This window comes from Lissotriton helveticus, chromosome 1_1 (genome assembly GCF_964261635.1).
Source record: "Lissotriton helveticus chromosome 1_1, aLisHel1.1, whole genome shotgun sequence".
Classification (NCBI taxonomy): Eukaryota; Metazoa; Chordata; class Amphibia; order Caudata; family Salamandridae; genus Lissotriton; species Lissotriton helveticus.
This window is the reverse complement of record NC_136057.1, coordinates 830396817-830415032: the sequence shown is the minus strand read 5'-3', so window position 1 is coordinate 830415032 and position 18216 is coordinate 830396817. Positions and strand designations below refer to the sequence as shown.

General features: G+C 49.6%; 1 protein-coding gene across 1 annotated transcript in view; it reads right to left on the bottom strand.

The window, feature by feature from the left end:
• The window catches only part of APPL2 (adaptor protein, phosphotyrosine interacting with PH domain and leucine zipper 2), a 697983-nt gene that overhangs the window by 83709 nt on the left and 596058 nt on the right, over window positions 1-18216 (bottom strand). The window contains exons 15-17 of the mRNA XM_078674621.1: window positions 16420-16587; window positions 16209-16261; window positions 460-634 (exon numbers count right to left, since the gene is read on the bottom strand). Of these exons, the coding sequence (XP_078530747.1) occupies window positions 460-634; window positions 16209-16261; window positions 16420-16587 (396 nt within the window). The remainder of the gene's footprint in view (window positions 1-459; window positions 635-16208; window positions 16262-16419; window positions 16588-18216) is intronic.

Genomic DNA, 18216 nt, shown 5'->3' with positions numbered 1-18216 from the left:
ATTTGGGAACTCAGCTGTTTATAGTAACCAAGAAAAGAACAGATCACAGATTATTTCTAGGTAGGCTTGAAATAATAAGGCGCATTGCAGTATACAATATAGGAATGTGGAGCAGGGCCACAGTGCATGGAAGGAACACACATCCACTTTGTTCTTCACTTCATTTAGCTTCGGCCCATTTTATGTCCCTTTACCTACACGTGTTATTCAAACATATTGGGAATGGAAGAGCAAGAATGAGGATCACAAACTTAACTGATGATCAGACACAGAAACTTGAATAACTTGAATGAATGCATGGACATTTCCAAAATTTCAAAACAATAACTTGATTTAAAGAGATCAGATTATTAATATGAGGTCTTCTAGAATGCTTGTCAGCACAGGATATTGCTGATGGAACAAAAAAAATCAACACTCAGATTGTTATTTGGTAATAGTAAATAGTTCGTTTTTTACCTCAGTGTTTTGCTGGTGACCATTAGATGGGATTCTGTTGTGCGAAAGATGTTATGGATTGCTCTTGCTGCCAAAACCTGTCTCATAGCTTCATAAATGACCTTAATAGATGCATCTGATTTGACAGCCATAGACCCCAAAAAGTTTACAAGAAACATTTGTTGCAAGAGCGACCCTGAAAAAAAAGGAGAATTGTTCAGAAGGCACACATCAGATTTGTATTGGTAAACAAGGACCTACAAAATGTGGATTTGAATGTATGATATGTAGCCATTAATTAGAGGAAAATGTTTCTTCTTGGTTCCTGTGTAATATTGAATTGCTTCCTCTCACTGGATATCACTTCCTCGCATATCTCCTCCCTAGTGTCAGATTAGCACGACACCGCAGAACTCATAAATTCCATTATTTCACTAAACAACAAAAGCTGCTTAGTAATCAAAGGTATGGCCCCATAGCACAACTTTTCCTTCATCAGAGGGCATCCCTGCACTGCATAGCACTCTCTGAAAGCTATCATGCTACAAAACAACTCCTACCTAATCCGGTGCTATCATACAACAAAATAAACCCGATTTCATCCAGTGACATCACAACAATGCAAGATAACAATGCAGTACTCTCCTTACTCAAGGGCTATCAGACCACAACATAGCACCCATTTCATTCCCAGGATATCACTGCACATTTTAAAACCTTCCTTAATGAAAGTATTCCCCTGCACCACATACTTCCTCAATTAATTGGAGGATATCTCATCACCACATCACCTCCACCTTAACCCAGGATGTAGATGAACCACAAACTCCCATTTTTCATACTAGGCAACCCCTCCGTAGCATAACCTCCTTTCTAATCATAAGGTATCACTACACAGCATAACATCTGCCCGAATCCGTGGAGTCAAGGAAAAAAATAGGGACTTTGCTTCAGTGAATAGAGAGGAGGCAGTCTCATTCAACAGCATTTCAATCAACCAAACACAGAAGGGGAGCTGGGAAGGTGCTGACGATAGAGGCAGTAGTTCTGCATTTAAGGGGTCAGTTTAGCATGCCTTGAAGATATGCCAAACTATCTGTCTGCTTTTGAATTTCCCCAAGCGTCAGACTGGAGCCGGAAGATTTTTCATGAGCTGTACGATAGGTGGCGTCAATCAGCTCTGCGTCCGTCGTCCACGCCATAGGTTACTTCGCTGTACTTACATAGGCACCACCCAGTTTTGCTAAAGTCAGTTCTTTTCTTTCTGCGCCAGCCAGCGATGATCCAGAGAAGAGCTAACCCTCTGACATTTTTCGACAGCCATTATTTTAAGTTTTGTTGATTCTTTTTGAGGTTTTCCCTTTGGTGTATCGAGGACGCCTTCATGCAAGTCAGGTTTTAAGCCCTGCGGCACCTCTCATTGACCAATATCGGTGACAGACCCAAACTTCGTGTGTCTTTGGTGTCTTAAATACGACCAAAACACCAAGTCATGTTTTGATTGCCAGGCCATGGCCCGAAGGCTTTGAGTGAGCAGTTCCTGAAGCTTCCAGCGGCTGGCCTGGCATATGACTCTGTGAAAGTTGAGACCCCAGTCAAGAGGAAGGTTCCGGGATCATTCACAGAGCCCAAAGTTGTCCTTGTCTCATTCGAAGTCCTTGGGACACAAGGTAGGAGACTCAAAAATAAGTGCAAGAAGATAAAGCGCTCTTTGACTCAAACGTCGGCCGACGAGATGAGGGAGGCTTAGCGTTCTAGGCCTTGTTTCCCGGAACCTAGGCCAACTCCATGCCTCTCCTAATTTACAAAGGCCGGAGCAAACCCCGCCCAACCAACAGTGTCACAAATTTGGGTGGCCGATCCCATGGGCGTGCCTTTGGGCCCCACAGGGTCAGAAGGGGCCCCATCTTATTCCGCGCTGGCGACTCCGGCCCAGCTCTGGTGGGCCCTAAGGAACCATTCCTGGTTCTGGACCAATGCCAGTTCTGCTATCTTGACCTACCCCGATGCTGGTCCCGATGGCAATGCTACTGGTGCACCCCCCAACCCGGTGCATTCCCCATTGTCATCCCCAACTCCGTCACAGAGCCTGAGCCTTATTTTCATCGACTGCGCGTCAGGGGAGACTGGGAGGGGTCACTGGATCCTTTAGATTACCAGCCTTATGAGGACGACCAGACTGTGGACTGGTTTAAGGACCTGGATGAGGCTAGCGGCCAGATAATTTTCCTGATGCTGGTTTTTACTCCCCCTACCATGGCTACAGAGGAGGGAACCTGTGGTGGTGTGGAGGACGGCTGAGGTCCTTGACCTTCATCTACCCACTGTGGCAGTCAAGACTAATCTCTTGACAGAGGTGCTGCAACCAGGAGTCCCCACATTGGAACCTTTACTCCCAGTCAGTGATGCCCTCACTGATATTCTGTTAGGTACCTGGTCCAAACCCAGCACGGGGCTTCTGTGAAAAGGACGATTGCCCGCTGCCATCGCCCCGCACCAGGGGACCCAATCTTCTTCACCCAACACCCTACCCCAGAGAGCTTGGTATCAAAGTCCCCACCTACAAAGGCGCTTTCCTTACTGCTCCCCCAGATAGGGAATCCAAGAGGATCGACTCATTTGGGAAGAAGATGTTTTCTTCCGCTAACTTGGCATTGTGGTCTGTGAACACTGCATGCCTTTTGGCCACTATTCCCAAACTTTGTGGGATATGGTTGTACAAGTGCGGCCAAAGGTCCCTGAGGAGGCCCGGGCTGTACTCTCCCGAGGTGGCACCAACAGGAGAGACGCAGCAGAGTTCACTACTTGATGCAGACTTGACACAACCAACTCACTTGGTAGATCGGTTTCCACAACGGTTGTCCTTAGGCGCCATGCCTGGCTGAGGATGACTGGCTTTTTGGGGGAAATCCAAGCTTCCCTTATAGACATGCCATTCTATAGCACTAGTCTCTTTGGAGACAAAGCAGATTTGGTACTTGAGTGCTTTACAGATTCTTGTACTACAGCAAGGTCCTTAGGCCTCTCTGCTGCCCCACGTCGACCTCAATCGGCTTTTTGTAGCTCAGGAGGAGACTACTTGCTGTTCCAATTCCCGCCCAGGCACCATGCCACACAGGCTCCCCAGCCTCTGCGTGGCTGAGGACGTGGTACCCACAGACCTCGTGGATCAAGTGGCCAGTGGTCTGGTCCGTACACCACCCCCACTACTTTATCAGCCTCTAAAACCTCCTGGTCTGCCCATTTAACACCATGGGCACCCAGCCCCACTGCCTGTCCATAACATCAGACAGGTGGGTTATGCAGACTGTCCAAAAGGGCTACTCCCTCTCCTTCCAGACTATCCCACACCACCATCGCACGATCGGCTGACAGAGGATCATCTGTCTGTTCTCCATGAGGAGGTCATGGCTCTCTTGGCCAAGAGAGCCACAGAAAGGGTTCCAGTGTCATAAGTAGGCTGTGGTGGTTATTCCTGCTACTTCCTGGTTCCAAAAAAGGACAAATGCCTTCATCCTATCCTCGATCTCCAAAATCTCAATCTCTTCCTCAAAAAGGGGAAATTCAAAATGCTTACGTTGGGCTCAAGTCTTGTCTACCTTGGACCCAGAAGACTGGATGGTAGCATTGAACTTGCAGGATGCCTATTTTCATATCCACGTCCTGCCTCCCCACCAGCGCTATCTGCGGTTTACAGTAGAGCCCGACCAATTCAATTCACTGTGCTTACTTTTGACCATACCAGCACCCTTCAGGTGTTCACCAAAGTGAGGGCAGTGGTTGTTGCTCATCTGCGGAGGTCAAGGGTGCCTGTCTTCCCTTACCTCGACGGCTGGCTGCCGAAGGCGGGCTCGCCCCAGGCTGTTGTCTCCCACCTCCAGACTACTGCAAACTGGGGTTCAAGGTCAACATGCCAAACTCACACCTGACCCCCCTCTCAGATGCTCCCTTTCATCTAAGCTGTTCTGGACACAGTGCAGTTTTGGGCTTATCCTCATGAGTGGCAAGTCAAGGATATCCAGATATGATACCGATGTTCCATCCTCCATCCTGGGTTTTGCTGAGACTAACTCCGAAGCTGCTGGACCTCATGGCCTCCTGCATCCTGCTAGTGACACGTGCCAGCTGGCATATGCAGGCTCTGCAGCGCGACCTGAAATTCCACTGGGCGCAGCATCAGGGGAATTTCTACGAGATGGTCCAGATCTCGGAGGGAACTGCAAATGATCTGCAGTGGTGGCTAACAAACAACGATTGGATCAGAGGCAGACCCATCTCCCTTCCCCAACCAGATCTTACAGTAGTATCAAATGCGTCACTCCAGGGATGGGCTGGCCATCTGGGAGAGGTGGAGATCAGATGACTCTGGTCTCCGGCGGATTCCGGACTCCAGATCAACATGTTGGAGCTCTGTGCGATCCAACTGGCATGGAAGGCCCTTCTGCCCTCCATCAGGGGGCGTCCGGTACTTGTGTTCACAGATAACACCAACGCCACAAGGTACTGCAAGAAACAGGGCGTGATGGGGTCATGGCCCGTTTGTCAAGAAGCCATGCGTCTCTGGACATGGTTGAAACAGCAGGGCATACCAATGGTGGTTCAACACCTGGCGGTTATCTGAACACCGGGGTGGACAAATGCAGCCGAGGGTGCCTAGCGGATCATGAATAAAGTCTACATCCGGAGGTGGCGCAAGGACTCTTTCAGCAGTGGGGAGAGCCTTGGCTAGATCGTTTGCCCCTTCTGAGAACGCGCAATGTCAGCAGTTTTGCGTGCTGCAGTTTCCAAGGCGACACTCGCTATGAGAATCTTTTTGTCACGAGTGGAGCTCAGGCCTCCTGTATGCCTTTCCGCCCATACCACTTTTGCCAAGAGTTCTCAAGATCAAGAACGACCGGGCCCAAGCCATCCTTAGGGCCATCGCCATCCTTATGGCTCTGAACTGGGCACAGAGAGTCTGGTATCCCGAGCTACTGAGCATGGCCATCGATCCTCCGATCAGGCTGCCCCTTTAGTAAGAGCAAAAGGGTAGGTTTCTCCACACAAACCTGGCCACTCTCTGCCTTCTTGCGTGGAGATTGAGTGGCAACAGTTGGCAGCTTTGAACCTTCCTCCTGAAGTCTATAAAGTCATCTTGGCAGCCAGGAGTCCTCCACCAAACAAAAGTATGCCTGCAGTTGGAAACAAATTGTGGAATGGTGTGAAGAAAAATCAGTTGATCCCCTTTCTGAAGTTTACTTTTCATTCTTTCTCTTGCCCATCAGGGGCTCTGATCTGGTTACTGTTAAGGGCTGTCTATCTGCCTTCTTGCAGTTGCCTGATCAACCCTCTTTGTTCAAGTCTCCTATTTTACATAGGCACCTCAAGGGTCTTACTCATCTCTTCCCTCCTTCACCATTCATTATGGAACCTTAATTTGATTTTGACTTTTTTGATGTGTGCTCCCTTTGACCCTCTACACAACTGTCCCCTCATGCTTCTCACCTTGGAAACAGCCTTCCTTGTGGCAATTACATCTACCGACACAGTAATTGAGCTGCAGTTTTATCATCTAAGCTGCCTTACCTCTCAATCTATTCAGACAAAGGGCCTCCTTTCTACCTAAGGTGGTCACCCCTTTTCATGTAGGCCAATCTATCACCCTGCCTAATTTTTATGTTCGTCCACATCCCCCTAAAGAAGAGGAGTGACTCCACCGTCTAGACCCAAAAAGAGCGTTGTCGTTCTACCTTGACCGCACATAAGAGTTTCGAGTAGACAACCACATTTTTGTGGGGTATGTTGGTGAAAAGAAAGGTCGGACAGTGCAGAAGCGGACCATCTCTAGCTGAGTCATGCTCTGCATCAACATCTGCTATGCACTGGACAAGAAGCAGCCCCCTGAAGGTTCAAGGACTCATTCCACTAGAGCTAAAGTGGCCGCTACTGCTTTGGCACACGAAGTTCCAGTCCTGGATATCTGCCAGGTAGCAACATAGGCTTCCCTGTACAAGTTGACTAAACATTACTGTCCGCACAGTCGGTCTGAGGGATGGGCACTTTGCCCCTTTGGTTCTGCAAGATTTTCTCGTTTAAAATCAGTTTACAGATCCTCCTCCAGGGATTGTATCGCTTGAGTATTTATTCAAAAGTTAAGGAATCTGTGGGTAGGAGTCTCTATCAGATGAACAAGTTACCTACCTTCGGTAATGCCTTATCTGGTAGAGCCTATATCTAAGCAAGCACAAGGTGAGGATGGACAGGGTGCTGACACTATTCAGACACTCACCACCCAGTCACAGATCTGAGTTTGGCTCCCTTTGCCACCCCAGTTCAGACACTGTTATATGCAAATCAGTCTTGGCCCTGTTTCTCATGGGAACAGTCCAGCCCGAGCTGCCAAGCCAGGTCTTCCTTAGTCCAGAAACAAGCATCCTGAGACCGGTTTTGGGGTAACACCCTTCATAAGCCCAGCTAGCTTGAATGCAGTGGCAATGTGAGCAAGGTACCCACGACTGGGCAACGCAAACACAAGGAGATGATGGATGGACCGCTGAATCTTTTCAGACACTCACTCCCAGTCACAGATATGGGTTGAATCTTTAGCTCACTTTGTCACCCCAGTACAGACCCAGCCATAAACAAATCAGTATTGACCCTTCCTATATCTAGCCAGAGATTCCTTACCGACCCACCCATCCACCCCACTCTTCAACCGGATTTCTAGGGACAGGGATGACCCCTTTTAGGGCCCTAGTTTTGACACACCAGTGGTCAGTGTTCTTCATACATCTGCGCTTCTGGCGTGGACAGTCGTGAAAAGTAACTGTCATCAGCACGCCTTGGTGGTGCCTATATAGGTACTGCGACATCGGACGCGGAGTCGATCGATGCCACCAACCGGCGTGCAGGGGTACTGCTCATGAAAAATCTTCCGCATCCAGTCTGATGCCTGGGGAAACAGTTAAGGAACCAGGAGAAGATGTAGACTCTACCAGATAAGATATTACTGAAAGTAAGTAACTTTTTCTTTAACGCCTTGTAAAAGCATATGAACAGTCCTCACAAGACCTCCTGATCCAACTCACCCACTCACACTCTCATACCCTGCATCCCTCAAACACCTCCCTACAACCATCTACCCCCTCTGCCTTTGTCTCAGAATTGTAGATCCATTTCACAATTGCCGGATTGAAATCATATGCAAGCTCCATGTCAGATTTGCAACTCACAACTTTCCTAGCTCTGTCTTCATAGTTACCTAACTTGCTTTAAAATATTGAGCACAGGTAGCGTTTTGGGGGAATTTAATTGTATTCAATCCTGGAATGGTACAGTTTCAACGGCCCCTCACATTTCTTGAAAATGTGGTGCTTTATTTTATAGATCACAAGACAGGATTTCGACTCTACAATCATGTCAGTAGAACAAATAAAAAGGGAAGCCAGGAGGGTCAAAATAGTTTGTTTCCTCGCTATCAGAATGTGGGGTCTTTTCTTGCCTGAAGTGAAGCTGGTTTGGTTCTTTTGATGGGCGGCTAGCAGAATCACCTCAAAGTACTGCACCAATGCTGCTTCTGTTACTGATTGTATGTTGTCGAAAACATTGTTCTAAAACTCAGACAGGATATGTGTCACCGCTACCTTTCCGCTGAATCTCCTCCAGCTTGTGTTGTATAGGGGCCAGTCATATATATGTAGGCATGTAGTGTCCTCTGTATGTAATCTTAAGAAGTATTTCCCTGATCTGCTCATGTATTTGACAACGTTGTTTCAGCTACACTGTATTCCAACTCATTGTTCCTTGTCATCATCTGGTCATTTGGTATCCAAGAATTTTTCATAGAGGCCTACTGGACAGTGAGTGGTCAATAAAAAGACATTGTTTATTGGTCTTAGCAGGGACTTTTCCAAGAGTTGGTGAAGATGATTAGTGAAGATTAGTAATATTACAGCAGAGAAGTCACCCATAACCCCCTACACTTGGGCTATCTGTACACTGACACCAAGCTACTCAGGCTCTCTATACCCCTTTATAAACCTGAAGCAGAAACCCTACTGTTTCACAATATCTATCTTGTATCACTTTTGGGAGAACTGACATCTTCTCTACAGCGATAATTTTGACCCCAAGGACCATGCAGGTTCTGCCAACTTTTTCAAAATGCCTTAACTGCTCCTAACAGAGCCTGTAACATCCTATGCTAAGAAGTCCTCGACAATCGATGACACGTTAATGGCCAAATATTTAGTGCAGTCGTTGGACTACCTAAAGTTGGGTAAATGGCTAAAGGGATGGGAGAAAATACGAGGGAGCAGTGGAAACCCTGGTGACTTTCTCACCCGATCGCCACCCTATTTAACTGTCTGGTAACCACCAGATTTCTGCACCAGTAAGTGCACAAAGAATTCTCTGGCCCAGTCTACCATATTATATGCATTTTTCTTCTTTGAGATGTCCCAAGTGTATCTTACAAACTTCCTGATCTCGAGGTACCAATCTCAAAATCAATGTATATAGCCTGGTCACTAGGCTTCTAGTACCTGTATTTGCAACCAACATAAATACAGAAGTTGGTATTTACGTTGTCAATAGGGTGCGAAGTTTGCTACTCTTGAGCATTCAGACCAATGTCGCAGCTATCATAGAGGCATTTTTTTTGTTTTAAACTGTTTTTTTTTTTTTAAAGAAGTTTTTATTGCGGATTCAGAAAACAGGTCCCAGGTCAGGACAGCCAGTGCACCTGGCGCATCATTGAACATAATATCTGGACAGGATAACGTACACAGCCATTCAGCCCACAACCCGAAGGTCAGGCGGCGTGGTATGTCATACAAAGAAGAAAATGCCAATGTGCCCGCCAGGCCTAGATGGACAGTCACCTACAATGTATAGTTTCCGCTTTTTCAACCCCCTTAACAACAACTCCCCGAACAACCCATTTACAACTAGAGATGTCGGAGCCAGTAGCAGTGCTGGATCTATCATAATGTGGACCTATCATGCATGCTAATGATGAACAGCTTGTAGGAGAAAGTCCGTGTACCTCACCGACCCCTAAGGACGGGCGCCGGAAACCCTTATACTACCAACCCCTACTAGATCCCAGCGCCCGATACTCCTCGACCCGAGCGGTGTACCTATCTATCTCTATATGAGTGTCCTGCTCCCTCCCCCCCTTACAGAACTCAACTGCTGCTAGTGCGAGTGTAGCCAAATGGCAATAAAACCCCATCATGACACCACTCAGGAAAATCTACTGTGCAGTAATGCTCCATGTAGTCCTTGCCAGTTATCATTCGCCATCATCCGTCTCATCCCCTGCCATATGGTCGCGCAGCGCTTGCACTATCGCTTCCCATGCTCTCGCCATGTCCATACATTTATCATTGTCATTCTTGGTAGCCTGCCGCATTCTAACAATACTTTCACAGCCCGCCCATTTCAACAACTCAGTCTTCCATCGCCCCACTGATGGCCCTTCCTTAGATTTCCAGTGCCAGGTAATCTCCCTCTGGGCCAGCATCAGGCCCAGATCAATAAATTTGCTGGTGACTTTCGTCCTCTTCGTGTGAGGGAACCATAGCAGCAAGCACGCAGCCATGTTGAAGTCCACCTCTCTGTCTGTAACCGTGTTTAGGAGTTCTCCCACCTCACGCCAGTACGGCCCTAGTCTAGGGCACCTCCACAGCAAATGATCTAAGTCCGCTTCAAGTGCCAAGCATCTTGGGCACACGGCATCCTGGACCCGAAAATATCGCGCTATCCTCTCCGGGGTCAGGTAAGCTCTATGGATGACGAAGAAATGTACCTGCTGGAAACGGGCATTCCTAGTTCCCTTCCAGGTTCGCTCTAAAACATGGCCCCAGACCGCATCCGGAATGGGCTTACCTATGCTGTCCTCCCATCTTGCTTTAAGCGCCAGTAGTGGTGCCAATCCCTCACGCTGTAGTCTATTATGGAGGCAGGTCACCGCCTTGGTAGTGCCCGCGGCCATAACTGTGTATTGACACGCCAAGTTTGTCTCCGGTTCCACCAGCCCCCCCCTTCCAGTGTCTCTGCATCGCTGCAATCACTGCCGCATGCAGCAGGAAATCCCCGTCCGGCAGACCAAATCGGTCCTGCACCTCCCGGAAGGGGGCCAGTGTCCCTTCAATGTAAAGATCTCCAACCATTTGCAGCCCCAGTTCCTCCCAGTCCGATAGCGGGGACCAATCGCCCCCATGTGGTAGCGCGGTCAGCATCCCTAGCGGGATCTCAGGTGCATACGCTCGGGAGATATTCGCTCTTTTCAGACTCCTGTTCCAGCAGAGTCTGAGCGTCCTTTCTTCCAGCGTTAGGTCCTTCATCTCCAGTTTCTGTTGCATGACTATGAATGATAAGACATGCCGTTGGATACCTAGCCCCCTATCGACGCCCGGGCCCCTGAATTCCCTGGCCACATGCTGCGTCAGTACCTGTAGTTGAGCTGCCAGATAGTACAATTCAAAATCAGGGACCGCCATCCCCCCCTCCAGCTTAGGCCTAGTCAGAGTCGTCAACGCCACTCTGCGCCGTTTCTGGCCCCACAGAAAGCCGGTCACCAACATCTGTAAATCCTTAAACACTCGCCGCGGTATCCACACCGGTAAGGTCCTGAAGTAATAAAGTAGCCTAGGAAGTGCCACCATTTTCAAAAGCGCCACCCGGCCCAGCACAGATAAGGGGAGAGAGGCCCAGAAGTTTACACAGCCCCGCAGCGCGCGTAGGCAGCGCCCCACGTTGCCGTCCAATAGATTCGTGGTCTCATGATATATGCGGACACCCAAATAAGTGAAGCTGGAAGGTTCCCAGAGCACTGTCCTCTCAAGAGGGGGGCAGCGCGTGCCCTCCCGCAGAGGAAAGACACAGGTCTTGGTCCAGTTCACCTTAAGGCCCGACATATCTCCAAATCTTGATAGCATGGCTACAGCTCCTTCCAGCGCCCGTTCGGGATCGGCCAAGTACAGCAGTAGATCATCCGCGTACAGTGATATATGGTGCGACTTTGCTTTTTGCGTCACACCGCGAAACATCACGCCCGTTCTCGCCAGTGCTGCCAAAGGTTCCATTGCCAATGCAAACAGCAGAGGAGAAAGCGAGCATCCCTGCCTCGTACCCCTATGCACCGGGTAAGCTGAAGAAATTGAAGGCCCCAGTCGCACCCTCGCCGTGGCTGACGAGTACAGCACCCTCGTCCACCGTCGGAATCCCTCCCCGAGGCCGAACTTCGCCAGCACCTCATCTAGGTACCGCCACTCAAGGCTGTCGAAAGCCTTTTCAATGTCAACAGATAACACCACTGGATCATGAGGCGAGCACCTAGCACCGTCCAATATCTGCAGTAGGTGGCGTATATTCATGGATGTATTCCTGGTAGGGATAAACCCTGCCTGGTCGGCATGAACCAGCCTGGTCATGAGCGGCAGAAGTCTGGCAGCCAAGATACGACTCAGAATCTTGTAGTCCACTGTCAGCATGGACAGGGGTCGGTAGGACGTCACATCCAGCGCCTCCCTGCCAGGTTTCAGCAACAGAACCACCAGCGCCTCCCTCATCGTGTCGGGTAGGTGTCCCTTCTGTCCCGCTTCCGAGTACACTACCAACAGCCTAGGTGCTAATACATCAATAAACTTCACATAAAATTCTATGGGCAACCCGTCGACGCCCGGCGTTTTGTTTTTGGCCATCCGGTTAATAGCCAGTTTAATCTCCGCCAGCGTTATGGGTCCCCCTATATCCTCCGCATCCTCGGCAGCTAGTACCGGTAAAGCGATAGATTCCAGATACGCACGTATTTCAGGCGTGTCCACCGTGAGCTGGGACTCATATAGATCAGTGTAATATGACGCGAAGCGTGATAGGACCACTGACTGCGAATAGGCTATGTCTCCCGTCTCCGTCCGTATGCTCATTATCGGGCACCCCCTAGGCTCCGGATTAGCTAGCCTGGCCAGGAGCGTGCCAACCTTGTCCCTTTCTGCATGCACCTTGGTAATATACAGCTTATAATCGTAGCACCGCAGCCGCTCGGTCTCCCTCGCCACTAATTCCTTGGCTTCAAGCAGCTGCGCCTGTAATTCCGGTCGTTCAGGTCTACGCTGCTCCAATCCCCTCAGCACACTTTCCGCCCTCACCAGGTCAGTCAAAAGCGATGACCGCACATTAGCAAACCTGCCCATGCACACTCCTCTCACCACCACTTTCATCGCATCCCACTCCACCAGTCTCGTCGCTGCCGAGCCCTCATTCTCCCTGAAATAGTGTTCTATGCCCTGCTGGACAGCATCGCCAAACACCGGATCCTCCAGTGTGTTTGGCTGTAGCCTCCACGTGGGAATCACCGATCTCACCTGCTGCCACTGCACCGACATCAGTAAGGGATTATGATCTGAGATGGTTCTAACTAAGTATTCCGTGTGCCTAACCATGGCGGCCAGGTGATCACTACAGAGTATCGAGTCTATCCTCACATGTAATGCATGTAATGCTGAAAAAAAGGAATAGTCTCTCATTGCAGGATGTTGTTCTCTCCACACATCTAACAATCCCCAACGTTCTTGCCACTCCTTCCTCTGGGTAGCCAACCTGCGCACTGTTGAGTCGGTCAGTGGCGGATGGGACCGGTCCAGGTCTACATTAGTGATTGAATTAAAGTCCCCTCCCAAAATGATGGGGCCCACCAGGTAATGCGCTAGTGAGCTCGTTAGTCTGTCAAAAAATAAGGCCTGGTCTGTATTAGGGGCGTACACACTGCATAGCGTTACTTCCCGACCGTACAACCTCCCCTCCACCACCACATATCTACCTTCCGGATCCACCCGCTTGGACACAACCTGGAACGGTATCCCAGCTCTTACCCAAATCAACACACCCCTGGCAAACGCCGAGTACGTGGTCCCAAACACCTGCCCCCGCCACCTTCTCTGCAGTGCAGTGCATTCTTTGTCAGTCAAGTGGGTTTCCTGCAGCATAGCAATCTGAACACCACGCCGCACTAAGTGGGCATGCACCTTGTGACGTCTCACCATCGTCCTGAGACCACGGACATTCCACGAGAGGCATTTTAACTCAGGTAACGTCTCCATAGCAGCAATTTCTGTTCAAAATCAGCATTAGTTCAACACCCCACACACAGCAGCAGTTGGATCCCCTAACCCCAACTCTCAACAAAATTCCCCGAACCCCTCTCCCCAGGACAGGGCTTAATAACCCAGCTTCAGCCCCGTTCCAAACTGGTAACATAACACACATCACACTACTCTGCGGACTCTACCACAGAAGGCCTTATGGGCCTCTAGAGGGTGGATCAGCGCCCGACCCAGAAACAGCGGAGCCCACACCCTTAGTCCCACAATGTGGTCTTAGTTTCCCCCCTGAGTGTACACATAGCGACCAGAGAGGCCACGGCCTCGTAAAAGTCACAGCTGGGCCGCGCCCCGGTACCTCACTCGTTAAACAGTCCCTCTGCCGTCTGTGGAGTGACCTCCGGACCCCTCGTGCTCTCCACGTCCGATTCATCCCCTCCCGTTTTCAATCCTTCTTCATCAGAGTCAGATCCTTCCAGCGTCTTCTCCTGTTGCGACCCCGTGATGATCGCAGTAGCCGCCAGCGCGCTCTTCCTGTCCGCCTCCATTTGGGCCTTCTGCATCGCAATCTTAAGTTTATTCCGTTTCCGGATACGCTGAGATTTTCTGATCCGGAGGGGCTGCTGCGCGGACCCATCGCTTTTGCCAGCGCGGTCAGTTCCAGCACGGTAAAGCTCAAGCCATGCCCAAGCCTCGTCCGGGGTTAGAAAGAAGTGAGTCGCACCATCCAGGATTACTCTCAGCTTGGCCGGGAAGAGCAACGAGTACTGGATTCCCTCATCTCTCAATTCCTTCTTACAGGCAGGAAGGACGCTCTACTTCTCTGGACCTCCTGAGTGTAGTCCGGGAATATCGTGACCTTGCTGTTTTCCACCTGAAAGGGGCCCTGTGAGCGCGCTCTCTGTATCAGGAGGTCCCGATCCTTATAGTGCAGCAACTTTATCACCATTGGCCTGGGAGGTCGACCCAGCTGAGGCGGTCGAGCCGGGACCCTGTGCGCTCGCTCAAGTGAAAAGAAGGGAGAGAGGCCCTCCGGCGCCACCACCGTAGTAAACCAGTTCTCCATGTAAGCCACAGCATCATCCCCCTCAATTTTCTCCGGAAGGCCTACAACCCTTACATTATTCCTCCGATTGCGACTTTCTGCATCCTCCGCTCGTTTTTCTAGGGTCTCCAAGCGGCTCATTATATTCACCAGTTTGTGTTCCGCAGTGACCACCGCCGGTTTCAATTCCTGCAGTAGTTGCTCGTTGTCTTTCACTTTGTCAGCGAGCTTCGCATGATCTGCTTTGAGGAGTCCCAGCCCCGTGGCGACCTGCGCAATGTCCTGATGCAGGGATTCTTTCGTGGCAGCGATCGCGTCCAGTATACTATCTAGCCGTTTATGCAACCGCAGTTCCGGAGTCAGTGCGTCCAAGGGAGCAGGTGCCCCGCCATCTTGGAGTTGGGTAAGCACTTCGGGCAGTCCACCAGTAGCGGCCATCTTGGCTCCCACAACTCCACTCCGGAATCGCTACAATATCGATAGTTCGTCCCCTATCGTACGGCTAGCCGGTCACCAGAGTCGTCCAGTCCTCGAGGCCAAAGTTCCGTAGTGGCCCACAAATTCAAGGCACTACCAGCACACTCGGCAGGGTGCTATCCACGGTTCTAGGCCTCAGCAGAAGAATGCCAGCAGCCAGTGGGAGGTGCAAGGCAGACGCGGGCTGGTAGCACAGGGGCCCAAATGCACCCAGGCGGCGATTGTCCCCAAGCCGGGTCACCCTCCTCCAATATGCACCGCAGGGTGTAAGCGTGACCGGTTCCAACCCACAGCAGACAGCCCAGCAGCGCCTGAAAGACACTCCTCTGGCCCCAGTCCTCTCAAGCCAGCGCCCGCGTCTCTCAATGGGCCATTGCCTCCCCTCTGCCTCCGCAACAGCCAGCGATGTCTCGGGGGGAGAGGGAGATCAGCCCCCCGCAATGCAGCACTGCGCCCACCGTCGGGCCGCAGGCCCGCCTCCTCCACTCACCCGGCAAGGGGGATCGTCGTAGGGCCCCAGGGACGGGTCCCAGCTGCGGCCGCCACCACCTCCATTTATCCCTTCGGGCTCCAGGGGCGCCGCACTCTGCCCGGTCAGCAGCGCAGGGAGGTGGGGGGATGGGCGCTACGCCCGCCCGGCCCCCGGACGGCAGCGGCCGCCAGCCCGCCGCAGTCAGCACCGGAGCAGTCCTCGCTCCGTCCCTCGCCCAGCAGTCCTCAGCTCTCGTCCGTCTGGAGCCTTCTGCCAGCCGAGCCGAGCCCTGTTAGGCTCCCGGCACCGCCATCTTACTTTGTCCGACCACTGCTCCGCCGGGACCCGGGACACGTCGGAAAAGCCGCGTCCTGGCAACCACAGCGCCGCAATCAAGCCCCCCTGGTCCCGCTTCGCCAGGAGCCGCCAAAACGCCACTCAGGGGGTAAGATCCGTGGTTATTTCAGGATGAGTAGTGGGACCTGGCGCGGAGCTGATCGCTCACGCCGCCATCTCGGTCAGCGTCCAAGCCACGCCCCCCTCTTGTTTTAAACTGTTGTTTGTATAATTTAATAAAACTACAACAAAAATCAAACGAGTAACTGAAAATGGCACTCGTTAACGATTAATCTTTACTGTTAGTATGCCTAATTATTAATACAGCACATAATATGGTTAATAAAATAATCACCGTCTTCTTCAGGTATCTTCTGATCTTCTGATTCCCCAAATGGATTAGTACGTCTATTTGAACATTAAAGAAATAACAATTTAGCTTGATTTAGCCAAATATTTCTTGAGTGCAGAATTTTTTTTAGATTATACTATTTTTGTCATTTATGCAAATTTTACATTATAGCAGAATTTCCATATTATTTTGTGGACATATATTCCCCTCTTACCTGCTACCTCTGTTGTGGTCCAGGAATTCAGATGGAGGAAGGACAATATCAAACTGAATGGGTGTCCCTGGCGCTATTAACTGCACAGAATCCAGCTCATCCAATGAATCCTGTACTGCTTTCTCATCTTTTTCCAATTCCATGCGTCTTTCACTGCAGGTACTTACACTGGAATGAAACATATGGTATCTCGTACTTAAAATAGGATAGGTAGAACTTGATTTTGTTTCCATTTCAATTGAATTGTTTGGATAAATTTCATAGAAATTAAATCCGTGAAGACATTGATAATGTCACTTACAGAAAGTGGTGTATAAGGCCAGAGGATAACCCCCCCCCACGCCCCCCGTTCAAGGACAAACATATGTGGGGTCCGTGGACAGGTGCATCACACTTATATATGACATTTATTATTTCTGTTATTCCTGGCTGCCTTCTTGGGAAAGTGGCAGAGCACATTTGATAAACTTTGGGGAGAGACAAGTGACATGGTACTATCTATGGGGTCTTACGAATGTACTATGTTATACCTGTATGTTTACTCTAACACTACAAATGGTTGTCTCCCTGACTTTACTTACCATTCTATTTATGTCTAATTGTCACTCATGAATGTCAGGTTTGGTTTTGGTTATGCAGAAAAGCACTAAAAACATCTGGAAAAAGATAATGCCATTCATTCTCTCACCTATGAAGTCACTGATGACATGCAAATTGCAGAGTTCCCTTTCTCTTATTAGGCTGCTGTGCAACAAACTAGCCAGATATATTTGTAGGTTGACTACAATACAACGCTATTGCGGTGAACAACCTTTAACAAAGTCATTGTTAAATTGAGAGAAACATGTCACTAATACATCTGCAAACACATCAACAGTGATGTAGTTAAGGTGAACAAATATGAAGAGTAAATTGGTATGGCGTTTTTAAACTTGAATTGGTCCACTTGCTGATAATATGTCATCGTCCATTGCTAGGTTTTAATTTATAAATCTAAAATAAAGCTTCAACAGCAATAGTACACAATTTTAAATGATGGCAGTTCAGAACATTTTAATGCTTTAAAAAAAATTATATTTTATTTATCCTCATTCGCCACCAACCTCACTTCAATTCACACCCAAAATGTCTGTACCCACACTCAGCTAGCTGAGGAACGTAGGCAATTGGAAGTGGAGACCCGCCTACAGGTACCAGACCTACTTGGGCATCAGTGAAGAACCAACTGAGATAACTCTTCCGCCAAGCTCCGAGAGCCAGATGACCTTCGTCGTAAAACTGGCAGGGGAAAACTGGAAGTAGCCAACTTAGCCCAAAGAGTATTAAGGAGGACTCAGAGAGGGGAAAAAACAACTCAGTCAATCAATTCTGAGCCCCGTCTGAGTTGCAAGAGGTTCCAAAATGCTTTCTTCTTCTTACTGCCTGATCTAGCAAGATCTAGCTTAGAGACCGTCAAAACTGAAGTCTGCCAATCTAGGAAGGAGGAGGGAGTTGATTCTATCCATTTTATGCAGACTTGCCTCCTGGTTAGGAGGATAGCATAGAAAAGCAGTGATCCAGCAGGACCGGTAATTTTATCTGCAGTACCAAATATGATTAAAGATAAGTTGATGTTGATAGGACATCCCAAGGTACTTGCCAAGAAGTTTCCAACACTATCCCAAAAGGAAGCAAGGGCAGGGAATTCTTTGAACATGTGGATGTCAGAGGCAGAGACCTTCCCACATTTCTTGCAGCTCATCGGTGGGCCTTTAATAATTTTTTACAGTTTGTGTGGGGAAAAATAGGCCCAGTGGA